Below are 13,058 nucleotides of genomic sequence, written 5' to 3'. Positions count from 1 at the left end.
CCGATCTACATTGTGTATAATATCATTTTAGCTCCAGTTGTGATCCATAAGAGGATACAGCTGGGTTAGCATACAGGCGCTCTCACACTCTCCAGCCATTTGGTAATATGCCACTGTCAATTTCTTAAACCTTGTCTGCCGAGTTCATTGCAATTGACTAGTGCTGGGAGAGGAGCCAAGCAGACAAAGTCCAATACTAGGCATGCCAGGAGGCAAGCAAAACCTTTCAAATATGCAACAAAAAGGGAAAAAAATTACTTTTGCGTATTAATCAAAGCCAACTGTATCATGCCCCGGTCACACGGCGGAGTGTAGTGTATATGCCTGCAGAACTGTGACAAACAGCTGGGGCAAATATTCTGACCTCCTAAAATGTCAATAGCCATCTGTAAGACTCAAGACTCCACTAAGCTCCCCATCCCAGGGTTTAACTGAAGTGTCATCTGCGACCCCTGAAAATAAAGATCTTGTGCGATTTACATATTGTAAGCAGATGACTCAAATACAGAAGACTTGGCACATAAAAAATACATATGGTCAGCAGTTATGTCAGCTACACATCAGGCAGCGCTGCAGGAAAGTGTACCAATAATAAAAACTATAGCTGAACTTTTTTTTTTCCTTAAAGCAAAACTCAAATTCTTGGATTACATAAAGGGGGATCGTCTGCTCAGAACCCCCTTCGATGAGAAGAAACGTACTAGCTTTGGTATACTTGGGCCATTCATGTATTTAACATGACAAAAACCAGCTGTAAATTGTCACTTACCCATCAGAGCCCGGTCTTGAAGGCGTGCTGTCAGATGAGATGGAGGACACAGAGACGACCGATAAAGGCCTGGATTGTGAAGGCATCGTAAAAGATCTAACCATGGATCTGGGCCGGTTCCCCCGCCTGTCATCAATGTTGGCAGACTAAAAGGAAGAAAACATTTCTGTAATTCGCTGTATGTACATATACAGTAAAATGCTTTCATGGCACTGATGTAGCAGAGCTGAAGTTGCCATTCAGTTATTTTTGGTATATTGTAGCAAACTGGAGATTATACTTAGAAGAACTAGATATTTTCTATATTACCAACGTCAAAAAGGAGGGGGTGGAATTAGAAGGTCAGAATCTGGAGTTGTCGGGAAAAGAAATTATTTACAGAGGAAGCCCAATGACAGATCATCTGATCAGCACCCTCACCCTGAGCATTTTGGGATTTTTTGTTTATCCAAATTTATTCATCCATAAGAACTTTTGCGTGTTTGTGCAAATTAGTATGTGTTAGCCAAGTGGGCGGTAACCCTGATATATATATATATATATATAAATCTGATAATTGTATATTTAGCATATAAGTGACGTTAATTTTACTGCAATGTAAGACAGAAGAAAACCCATAAAAATACAGTTTTTCCAACCCATTCTGATTTTTTTTTAAATTACATCAGAAGGAATATTAAATGGAATCATGCCAAAGTACAAATTGCCCTGTAAAAAAATACATACACTCATATACAGGTCTGTGAACAGAACTTTTTTAAAAAAAGTTATGGCTTCTGGAAGGTGGAGATGGCAGCAGATGGAAGGAGTTAAAATAGCTCTGTCATCTCCAATCTATAATGGATTTTAACATGCCGAATCCTTTACCAGTTTATGCTGCTCTCGCTTTTCAGAACACATGTACACTTGGTTGAAGCCCAGCATGCATGTGTATTGGGGAAAAGTTGAATGATTGCTCAGCTGAAAGCCATCTTGGGCTACATTCACTTCAGTGAATGGGGTCACAGACCGTCAAAATATAGGTCATGTGCTATTTTCGGCCATGTTCACAGATTCCTCCATACACTGAAATGTGTGAGGCTTCAGTGAAGATGGGTCCCCCTCGGGTGCAAGTTGGCTGTTCTACATCTAGCTTAAGGTGTTTGGCCAAGCTTGAATTTTTTTTGTAAATTAAGAATATGTCATCATATTTCCAAATGCTTACAGTCTGAAATAAAAAAACAAGGAAGTTCCAAGCGCAGGATGGTGCGGTGTAATGTGGTGATATGACACGGGATGAAATCTTGTTGAGCCTTACATGGTTTCGTGCTCTGTCAGGTGCTGATTAATTGATACTGTGTATGCAGACAGTGGTAGGGGCACTCCATCATCGCTGGCAGGTCCTCCGCCAAGCAGGGATTAGGAAAACATTATTAAGATAAGATCGGACATGTGTAACTAGAACGCCGCTCCTTTGTCAATGTTTAAAATGGAGACCAAGGTAAGATGACGTTCACCGACAACACGACTAATCCTAATTGAGGTGTGCGAGATATCACGCTGTTATATTAGTATTTAATGGACCTGCACGGGCACGGAGGAATCTGCAGCTGGACTCCATCTTACACCGTTAAGAAAGAGAAAAAGTGCTGCTCATTAAAATACCCATCTGTGTGTGCAGACACCAACCCAAATATTGGAACGTGCTGCCTGGCAAAACTGCCGTCATATCTGGCAACAGATGCTCAGTATATACAGCCCTGTATGATAAATACAAATACAATAACACCGCCAGAAAATATACAGGCGCTGGGGGAAGACAAATTAGCAGAGGCCGGTATTAATATGCCATTACTGGACATTACACTGCATTATAAATGCACCCGGTGAGCTCCTTTGTCAATCTATAATGCGGTGTCGTGTTCGGCCAGCTAAAGCAGCAGTCATCTGGAGACCTGGTGAGAGCGTGTAATAGTAAATGATAGATCTGGGAAAAAGTGACACATTACTGGCCAAAATGGCGCTAGAAAGTTTATTCGTTTATTTATTTTGTTTGTTTTGGATCCTAATGCACCTTGCTTGACAACTTTGAAAAATTTTAAAAAGGGGTGGAGTAACAAAAATATGCAAATGCAAGAATATAGGGTCAGGCAAGAGTTCAGCATAGCCACCCTAGCCTGGTCAGTCAGACTAAGCGAACCAGAAATCAACCTCTCTACCAATAATGGGTAACATTATGCAGGTGCTTGGTAGCCATGTCTTTTATCCAAGAGGTTAAAAGAGCTTTCCATCTCCATAAGAATTCTTCATAGCAATGACCTATCCACAGGATCAGTACCGAGACCCCGCACAAGTCTGCAGCTCTGGCCCTGGAAGCTGCTGCAGGGGGCAGTGAGTGCGAGTAATGGAAGCAGCGCTACAGCCCCATCCACTGTATAGTGGAAGCTCCAGGGAATTGCAGCACTGTAGATAGGTCCTCAGTATATTAAAGGGGTGTTACACTCATCATGTCACAAATGTTATTACATGTTAAAAAATTAGATACAAATTTAGGCCACTGAGCCATGTACTCACCAGGGTCCTGACGCCATATTGCTTCTCAATTTTTTCCTTTAGTTGCTTAAAACAAGCCTCCATTCTCTCGTGAAAAGGCCTCAAGGCTTCTGTGACTTTTTCTCCATGAATGCGTATTCCCTCAGCTAAAAACGGAACCTAAAAAATGGCAACAAACAAAATATATAGATATATTAAAACAGAATACATCTAAACAACCCATATCCAAACCTACAGAGCTCAGACGATAAAGTAGTGTCCACTATTACATGCAATTTACTTTAGTTAAAGGGTTATTCCCATAATAGCTGCCAAAATCAGAATAACAGCTCATAAATCCCTTTAACCGCGGTTTCCTTAACTCCCATAGAGAAGAATGGCAGATAAGGATACAGTGTAACACATTGTTGGTAACTGGGGGCTACAGGAACATTGTAGCTGGGCTGTGTAATGTTCTCTATTTCTCACTCACCTGTATGGAAGTTAACAAAAACAGTGTAGAGCATGCCGCTCCTTTGTTTCTGTAAGCCCCACCCTCGTGAGCAGGTATTCCCATGGCGATTTGCTGAGATGGGACTAAACCTTTAAGAACTCCAATTTCTGATGAAAATATTCATATTCAATATAATATCACAACATGCTAAGACTGGCTGCAATTCAGAAGACAACCACTGAGTGGCTACACAGCCACACATCGGATAGACATTATGTGACAGAGTATCACAAAATCCGGTTGCTTTTCTTTTCTTTGTTTTCCTCTTACACCAAAAATCCTGGGATATACTGAGCCGGGAGGAAGTGTCTGCGGTGTAATGCAGAAGATAGAATGCAGGTGTGTGAAGTCCTACTGAGACTTACTGGGGAAAGCACAACTTATTTTTTGGAAAGACGACATTTAATAACTATACTGACCAGGGAGGAAGACAACTTGTGTTTCTGCTGCTTATCACAACCACTAAACATCACTTTTTCCTGTCTCCATGGATACCTATTATTTACTGAAAAGCCACTAACATATCTTAAAAGGATTACAAGCTTTTAGAGACAGGAAAGTAAAATCCGAAAATTATACATTAATTCCATATGGTATAATTACAGCCTTGACTGGTTGCTCTCTTGTTGCAGCTCTGTATAATGCACTCTTAAAGGGATATTCTCATCTTGTATTACTTGGATACGTCATCCCTTTATCATAGGTGGAGGTCAGAACAATAGGATTCGATCTTATCTCATGAGATAGGAAACTCTTTAACTCTAGACCCGAAAAATACTACAGTATGGGAAGAAGCTTAGGGGACTCAACCTCTGCTAACTGTATAGAGAAAGACTAGCCAAGTATATAGTAAGATGTATCAGTATTTATGTTCCCCCAAACCAGGTCGTGCCTCTGTAAACCTTGCTGAATGTGGATTACTCCTTCCTGATAGGTCATAGCATATGGTGTGAGTACTGCAGGACTGTATGGACAGTGATGTATTATCTTGTACTTGCCATAAGGAACATCTTCTTCTCAGACTTCAGATGGAAGGTAGAAGACAATGCAGTTCCTTTTCCATTTAATAATGGGAAAATGAAGGGTTAACATTTCACAGCGCATATGAAATTATCAAGTGACAATGTCAGATTTGCTGCTGTAGAGCTGATAAATGCCACAGAAAGGTCTGTGCCATGCTGATCATGCAGCTACACACGGGCTGTCAGTACAGAGGGCGAGCTGTCTCTTGGGTGCTTGCCCCGGCACCGGGTAATTACAGGGAGTTTTTACCTGCCATGCAATCAGGTCCTTGATTTTTTCAATCTTGTCCAGGTCCTCTGGGTGTTCTTGCATGTACTTCTCAGTAAAGAATGCCTGGCAGAGACAAACAAGATCGATTTAAACAGATGCTTACATTAAAGGGAGAATGCTCGGCTACACCATCACTTTATGATTGTTTTAGGATTGGTGGAGGTCCAATCTCAAAGGGGCTGCAGAGCGCAGACATAGTGCTGTGGCCCCTTCTAACCTTTCCTTGCACAATGGTGCTCCCAGTCACTGCAACATGGCTTCATTCAATGAAATGTACAATAAGTGACCGGATATAGGGAATATGTGGAAGGAATGCAGCTCTACAACAGCACCACCTCATTTTTTGGGGGATCTTTGTCTCAGAGTTCAAACCCCACAAACATAATATGATGGTATATCCTAGTAATATGCCCTCACTAGCTTAGAGTTATTAGGGTTTCTACTGGTGGTCCTACCGCTGCAGCCTCTTTGTACAGATGATCGGTGAGGACTGGTTGTGGGACCCCTTGCCAATCTTTAATTGATGACCCATCCTAGAAGAATCTGCTACGCATGTTGTCTCCTCTAGGGGCAGTTTATATACAGCTTGTATAAGGCCGCTATTGCCCCATGCACACAACCATAGTTTTTATTGATAAGTGTCCGGGCCGTAGAAACTATTCACAGATTTTGGAGCAGGTCCTATTCTTGGCTGTATCTGTGGCACAGAGTCACAGATAGGGGATCATACAAGTCTTTTTGCAGAGAGTACAATCCACATTGGTCTTGTGTATGTAGATTTACATACATATCAGCCCCCTAGTGGTGGCAACAGAAAGCCAAGACTACACTGTTAAAAGGTCCTCAAGATGGACCCCTTAACTAACAAATACAATACTATGGGTACTCCTGCACCTTGGTTTGTAAGACGTCATGCATGCAGCTATGGTCAATGAGCATACACAGTGTACAATGTCCTGTTATTAGGGGAAAATAAAGATGATTTTGAGACTAATTTGGACTCTTACAATATCTCTTACAATGGTTCAGTTCAGACGTTTTCATATGATGCATCCGGTCATCTTACCTTTTCATAGTTTGCAAATCCTCCCATTACTGCAGGATCTACAATACCATTCAGTAGCAAGGACAGAGGATTTATGGGTAAATTGGGATCGTTCATGTGCTGCTGCACCATGTTATTAATTTTTTCATTGGTTAGCTGCATAGTCTCAATGGCATTTTCCAATGGGCTGATTTCCACCTGCGGACATAGGAAAATAATAAGAGGCAATTGCAGGATATCAAATGGAGGATCTCAAGTATATAAAGTATTTCTCTATCCACAGCAAGGACAGACCAATTACTGGTGATGAACTGCAATTGTAGGCCTAGAAACAGACTACAGATTTATTTTATTATAACAGATGTAGCAGAGCTCAATCTGTCATGTGGTACAACTCGAGGCAATCTCACAATGTCTTACCATATTCACAGATTTCACTTCAAACCATCTCAGGATCCCAGGAAGCTTGTAGGCTATGGAGAAGGTTGTCCTCTCAATCCACATATTCTACAGCAAGAGTAAAAACACAACACACAGATCAGCAAACAGTATGGTTAAAGGGATTGTCCAGGGTTAGAAAGTCAAGGTTTCTTTTTTCCAGAAATGTTACACCATCCATTGGTTAAGTGTGGTATTGCAATTCAGCTCCATTCACTTTGGTTGCAATTTTAGACACAGCACATGGACAAGCGAGGAATGGTACTGGGCAACCCCTTTACATCGTCCGTCTCAAGCATAAGGAATCAGAACTTGTAGGGATTCTCTCTAAGTCCTGGCAGCGCTGTAATACTGTAGACTTAGCCTGTTGGCCAACATCACACTTGTGTCTCCTGCAATCAATCGACATCAGCAGGAAGAAAGTAAAGGACTGCAGTATTTCAAGATTATTGAAATGAATGAAGTATGCATTATAAACAACATATTGTAAATTACATTAAGGCATACACCCAATTTCCGAAAACGTCTGTCACTGTATTGCATTTTGCCTGCTGAGATTCCCATTCTTCACTGCCCATTGCACAGCCAAACTATCTGCCCTTTGAGCTGTATTTGGTTTAACTCTCCTCAAAAAGTGGAGCAAGCAGTGCACTAGCTCTTACGTGTAATATATAATATATAGACACTGGTATACGAGTCTGTACACTGCTCTGATCACAAGCACAGCCAAAGGGTCAGAGCGCTTCAGCCATCAATGGGATTCTTTGCATCCGAACCGCCACGATAAAAACTTCTGACGTCCAAACTTTACTCTACATCAGAAACTGGAAGTTCTAGTTACAGAGGTGCAAGTCATGCATTGGGGTGAGCTTTAATAAGTGAGAGCGATCTTAAAGCTAAAGAGAAATCAATCCCCAGCAGAATATGAGCAGACGTGGCTGAGAGATGACGGCCGCTGCCAGATGTAGCACAGACAGAATACTGCTTGTCATAAACAGCTCTTTATATATCGCAGCAATGATTTCTTTATTTTTGCAGAACAAAATCAAAACTCACAGAAAAGACTATGCTCCCCTGCAGATCCCCCGTCCCCTAAATAACAACACGCTCCCTATCTGTAAAGCAGCCATGGAAGTGGCAGTATTTATAGCGCACAAGCTGTTTCCACTTCGATTATGATCTATTGATCTCCAGCAATTGGCCGCTGAACTGTCTTCTATCCACAGCAGGCGGTGAGTATAATAATTACATTTCTCCATCACCAATGTCTTAGAGGAATTTACAGACACTAAAACCTCGTGTACTTACAGCAAACTCATTGTCAGGGTCTTTTTCCCCTTTTCTGATCGGACGCGAATACTGGAACCGAACGACTTCATTCACTCTGTAGAAGCTGTAGGAAAGACAGACGTAAGGTAAAACAAATCCATCATAGACGGACTTAAGGCAGTAATTGGATCAGGTTATTTCACACCCTTTAAGGGGATAACACGGAAGTGATAAGGTCCCAGTGCAAGCTTTTTAGTGGGTCTTATCGCTACTTCATCCCCATACACTGTAAGGGAGGGTTCACACGGTGTAACGTGCCGCGTGATGTGGCACGTCTACGCCGCGGGACCCTTTGCGGGCCGTACACGCTCCCATTGATTTCAATGGGAGCAGGGATCGTATGCGCCACGCTAGTTTGCGGCTGTGATGTTGCACATCACGCGGCACATTACACCGTGTGAACCCTCCCTAAGGTCCACTTTGTGCTGTATGATGAGAGGCAGAGATCTGACTTTGCCCCTTTTAAGATGTTCCTGACTCCCGTGTAGACCTCAGTGTTGTCGATACATCACCACTACAGACAGTGACTGACTGCTGAGGTCACATGTTAATATGTTCATTAGCGGTACACAAGACACTGGCAGGGGATTAGAGATGTAGCAGGCATAGCAAAAAAAACCAGTGAAAATCTGCAATACTAAACACATAAAATGCATATTGCATCAATTAAAACTGAGAATTTATCAAAAAACATCTGCGTACCCCAGAAGACCCCTTTTCCCTGCTTCATTATCCTGTGCTTGGCTGTTAAACAACTGGCTGCAGCAGGAGCCTCCCCCCTCTCGCCTCATTGTTAAGCCTCGCCCAGCCGAAAAATGTAATCGATCAGTAGGAAATAAATTCTTGTGTTCTCTGCGGGATTTCTACCTGACTGTAGGTTTCAAAAAGATTCAGAATGACAGCCTTTATAGCCGTATACTGACATAGCAAAGTGTAACTTGACACTTACCAGGTTGAAGTCACAGTTACAGCAAACATTAACTTGACGTTTTCAATGGCTTTATATTCAGACCTTCCAGATTATAGGATGTTAAATTAAAGTAACGTTGCTTCCTGACTGTAAAATCCCGCTCGCGCCCTAGCTAACCGTATCCCTTCCTAACAAGATGTGCGGAGGATGTCGGCGCACCCATCAGTAATTATAAAGCCGTTCTACTATTACACATTACAATATTGAAATTTCTTGCTTTCATGAACTTGACAAATTGAAACGTGTCATAGCAGACAGTACCTCTCTCCCTGAACACGGCTGAATGTGGATGATGAGCAAAAAATCATTTAGTAGACTTTTAATTCTATCTTTCTGCTCAGCACTTCCTAATGATTGGTGAAGAAAACAAGGCTTTGTGAGCATTCCCGGGGGACGCACATCTAAGGGGCTATCTCAGGCTATTACTTAGCCTCGGGCAGCCATGTGTATCGTGAGGCTGCTGCCGAAACCTTCCTTATCTTTAGATAATTCAATAACTCCCTAATCTCTGTGCGTTACCAGAAGAAAACGGAGCGCAGACTCTCGGGAGGGAGGGAGGCAAGGAGGGGGATCCCCTGTGACTTTTAAGTATGTAAAATTATTGACTGAACTTTAAGTATGAAGCGTTTGGTATTGTCTTTATGAATATTACCGCATGGGCTTAGTCATAAAAGCGGCGTCATAATACACCAATGTTATATTAGGAGGACTTCAGTTTAGTAATTCTGGCACATCGTATTGTGAGTGATGGGGGAAGATGTGGCAGAATTATAATGAGACCTCCAGCTTGTAAATAATTCTGGTGCATCGTTGGAGACCCCGTGTGCCATAACTGCCCCCTACCTTTTATACAGATTCACTGCTGATACTCATTGCATTGTATAGACAGATGCATGGGCTGAAGGGGTGGAGAATAACTTATCTTTCTGGTCCCTCAGGCCCTGCACTAGGCATAACACAGTTTTATTATATTAAGCATGGTACATGGCCTATCCCTTTAATTCCCTAGGATAAAATGCAGATCGGTCTTCTCCTTATAATTCAGCACAAATAAAGTATTGCCTCTATTAACTGAGAGGACTATAAAGTCCAAAATATAGAAAAAACAACAACCCACAAGCAGGTAGATTAGAGCGATCCCTTTAATACGGTGCCATATAACAACCTTCTCCTATTTGCAGGATGCAGATGTGAATTTCAGGTCCTTCATTAACACTTCGCTTTCCCTTGTATTTTATGAAAGGCATGGAAACAGTGTGTGCTCGCAGCGCAGTGTTCTGGCCTGCAGGGTTACTGAGTTACGCAGAGATTTTATCCTCCTACGTGTGTGCGTGAGCATCACATACAGGGCAGCACGGGGGAGCCGGGGCTGCTCTACACTTACGTAATACTTCTGCATCTGCTCCACTATTTCAAACCCTATTGGGGATTACTGTATGATCACAAAAACAAGTAATTCTAGCTTACTAGATGAGCAATACACAGGCTTAGCCCAGAGAGACATCTCATGGAAAGCAGGACAGTCTTTTCTGCACTGTCATTTTTCAGAAATTCCTGTGCTTTCCTAGTCATCTATGTGTCCACCTATCCATCTATGTATCTAGATCCTCCAGAATTTAGAGTATTCTCCGTTGCTTATATAGCACCATCAGGTCGCAGCGTTGTACACAAATTATAATCACTCATGTCAGTCCCTGTGCTATATAATCTTATTTTCACAGTAAATCAGTAGACCCAGCCGTATGTGCAGTAAACCCCAAAGGAATCTGCACAACTTACAGCCAGTCACAGCCAGTTGGAATTGTGTATTAGTTGTATAAGTAGTAAATATCTTTACAAATCCAGCACTGACTGGTGTAAGACGCACAAGAAGTTGCTAAATAGGATAGTAAAATACTGTACTTCATATAAGAGGACAGACATGGCACTTCTATTGCATTTTGGGAGACGTCACCTTAGAAAGTTTTTCATGCTTTTTTAATCGCTGGTTGGTCCTGCAAATAAGCCCATTGAAGTAAAAAGGGCTGAGCTGCAGTACCAGACACAACCACACAATAGGAATGTCACTGTACCTGGATAACTATTGACTAGACAAGGGGATCCAACAAGAACTCTGGTTCTTTCATTCTGCTTTCAGTTGCTCCGCCAGCAAATATTCATGAATGGCCTAAAACTAAGGAAATCCTCTAATCTGGCCAGAAACATTGACCATGTATTCAGTGGATAGGTGGTAAATACTGGACCAGTGGAGGCCCGAGTGCTTGGACTGCCATCGATCTAGACCATGGTTAGGACTATAGCATAGCAATAGCATAAAATATTACTAGTAGTCTGCACATACCTTAAAATCTGCTCCGAGACCGGCTTATTCTTGAACTTTGGTGGCAGCTCAAGCAACGGTTTTACTGTGAAACACTGAATATCTGATTGTAGAAATTAAAGACAAAAACCCACAATGTTCATTCATTTCCATAAAGAAAACAGCGAAATATGTAATAAAAAGTCTCATTATAATGTTAGGCTTATAGGATCTGAGTGTTCACAGCAGTCACATAACTGTTCATTCTCCACCGGTCTGCAGGACACAGGGCCTGAACAGCACTACAGCCTGGGGTTTGTGCATGGCCTCAGGGCACCGGGAAAAACAATGCCTAATTTATTTCTAAAGCCTTTCTTCTAGCTGTAGAGACTTCTGAGGGCGGCTGGATGTGCTGCAACCAACAATTCTAGGCCACAGATACGCTGGTTAATGTGTTTATATGGCTAAAGGTTCTTCTGTGTTACATTGTGATCCTGTGGGATGAAGCCGCCATATCGTCTGTCTCTACAGGTCTTATGTGAATTAGTTTTTGGATTATTACATTTGATCTCTTCATCATGTATTTTTATAAGAAATGGAATCTTGTGAACAATGAACCCTGGCTCCTCTCCCCATCTTGTGAGCAATGAACCCTGGCTCCTCTCCCCATCTTGTGTATAATGAACCCTGGGTCCGCTCCCTATTTTGTGAGCAATGAACCCTGGGCCCTCTCCCCATCTTGTGAGCAATGAACCCTGGGTTCTCTCCCTATTTTGTGAACTATGAACCCTAGGGTCCTCTCCACGTCCTAGACATGTACATATATCCTTATCTATATAGACTACTGTTCCATCCTTTCAGGTTCTGCACTTTCAGTAAAGCCCATTACACATATTGGCCATTGTTAAGGATACATTGTGCAGAGGAATTCTTAATGTCATCGCCTGGAGGTGATGTAGTCTTCATCTTCTCTGCATTGGGAAACTGAGTCAACAGTCGAGCCTCAAAGTCTTCGCGCCGCTCATATTCCTTACCCCTATAAATGAAGACTTTATTCTGGAAAACATAGAACAGACAGTTTTAGAATGTATTCCAAAAATGGCAAAAATCTGGTAGGTTTAATCCTACCAAAGGAAAAAAATCCTGGAAATGTGAATCCAAGACTGTAAAGATAGGGAGGATGAGATAAGGTGCAGGATTTAAGTGGAGATATATTTTGATACCAAATATAAAAATTGAGCTATAAAATGACTTGATATTTGATCTTTGTATCTAAAAACTTCCTCTGCCTACTTGGCAGATTATTTTTAGAATTGGGGTGCTTCTAAGTACCAGAGTAAATTCTCCCATTACAAAGATATTGGCAGCATAAGGTCAGGTGCCCGCCGCACTGCTGGGTGCCCACAACACACCGCAGGACGCCGCTTTTCATTACAAGAACTGATCGGCCCACACGACTGGGAAAAGCCCTCTCAGTAATGAACCGAGCGCTGCTAATTGTAGTGCGCCCGGTCTGTGTGTGTCCCATTTACCACGCACAAAGCAGGAATGACTTTTTCATCTGGGAATCAAAGTGCGCTAATACGAGCAGCCAGCAGACATTACCGCGCCGGCCCATGTGACCTTTATTTAATGTTTGCAGCTCGATATTAGTGGCAAGGCTGGCAGAAACAAAACAGGGTATTATAGTTTTAATAAGATTGCCAGCAGGCAATGGATTCCTACTTTTGCTGACCTACTTCTGTGCAATTTATAACTTGCAGCGTCTGTACACACTATCAGAAAACATTAAGGTTCTGAGGTGGAGTTAAGTTATGTAAGGTAAATTCATCAAACGTAAAAGCAGGAAAAAGTAAATTATTGACAAGGGTGCCAAAGACAAATTGAAAT

General features: G+C 42.1%; 1 protein-coding gene across 3 annotated transcripts in view; it reads right to left on the bottom strand.

Annotated features, from left to right (window-relative positions):
* The window catches only part of DOCK1 (dedicator of cytokinesis 1), a 216,011-nt gene that overhangs the window by 9,427 nt on the left and 193,526 nt on the right, over positions 1–13,058 (bottom strand). For 2 of the 3 annotated variants that reach the window (XM_075257678.1, XM_075257680.1), the window contains exons 41-48: positions 12,083–12,224; positions 11,211–11,292; positions 7,879–7,963; positions 6,553–6,639; positions 6,154–6,330; positions 5,067–5,150; positions 3,323–3,460; positions 770–915 (exon numbers count right to left, since the gene is read on the bottom strand). In XM_075257678.1, coding sequence (XP_075113779.1) covers positions 770–915; positions 3,323–3,460; positions 5,067–5,150; positions 6,154–6,330; positions 6,553–6,639; positions 7,879–7,963; positions 11,211–11,292; positions 12,083–12,224 — 941 coding nt within the window. Of the gene's footprint in view, positions 1–769; positions 916–3,322; positions 3,461–5,066; positions 5,151–6,153; positions 6,331–6,552; positions 6,640–7,878; positions 7,964–11,210; positions 11,293–12,082; positions 12,225–13,058 lie in introns of those variants that run through there. The other variant, XM_075257681.1, reaches the window with a different exon arrangement.

Source organism: Leptodactylus fuscus, chromosome 10 (assembly GCF_031893055.1).
Source record: "Leptodactylus fuscus isolate aLepFus1 chromosome 10, aLepFus1.hap2, whole genome shotgun sequence".
NCBI classification, from domain to species: Eukaryota; Metazoa; Chordata; class Amphibia; order Anura; family Leptodactylidae; genus Leptodactylus; species Leptodactylus fuscus.
This window is presented reverse-complemented; position numbering and strand designations above follow the sequence as displayed.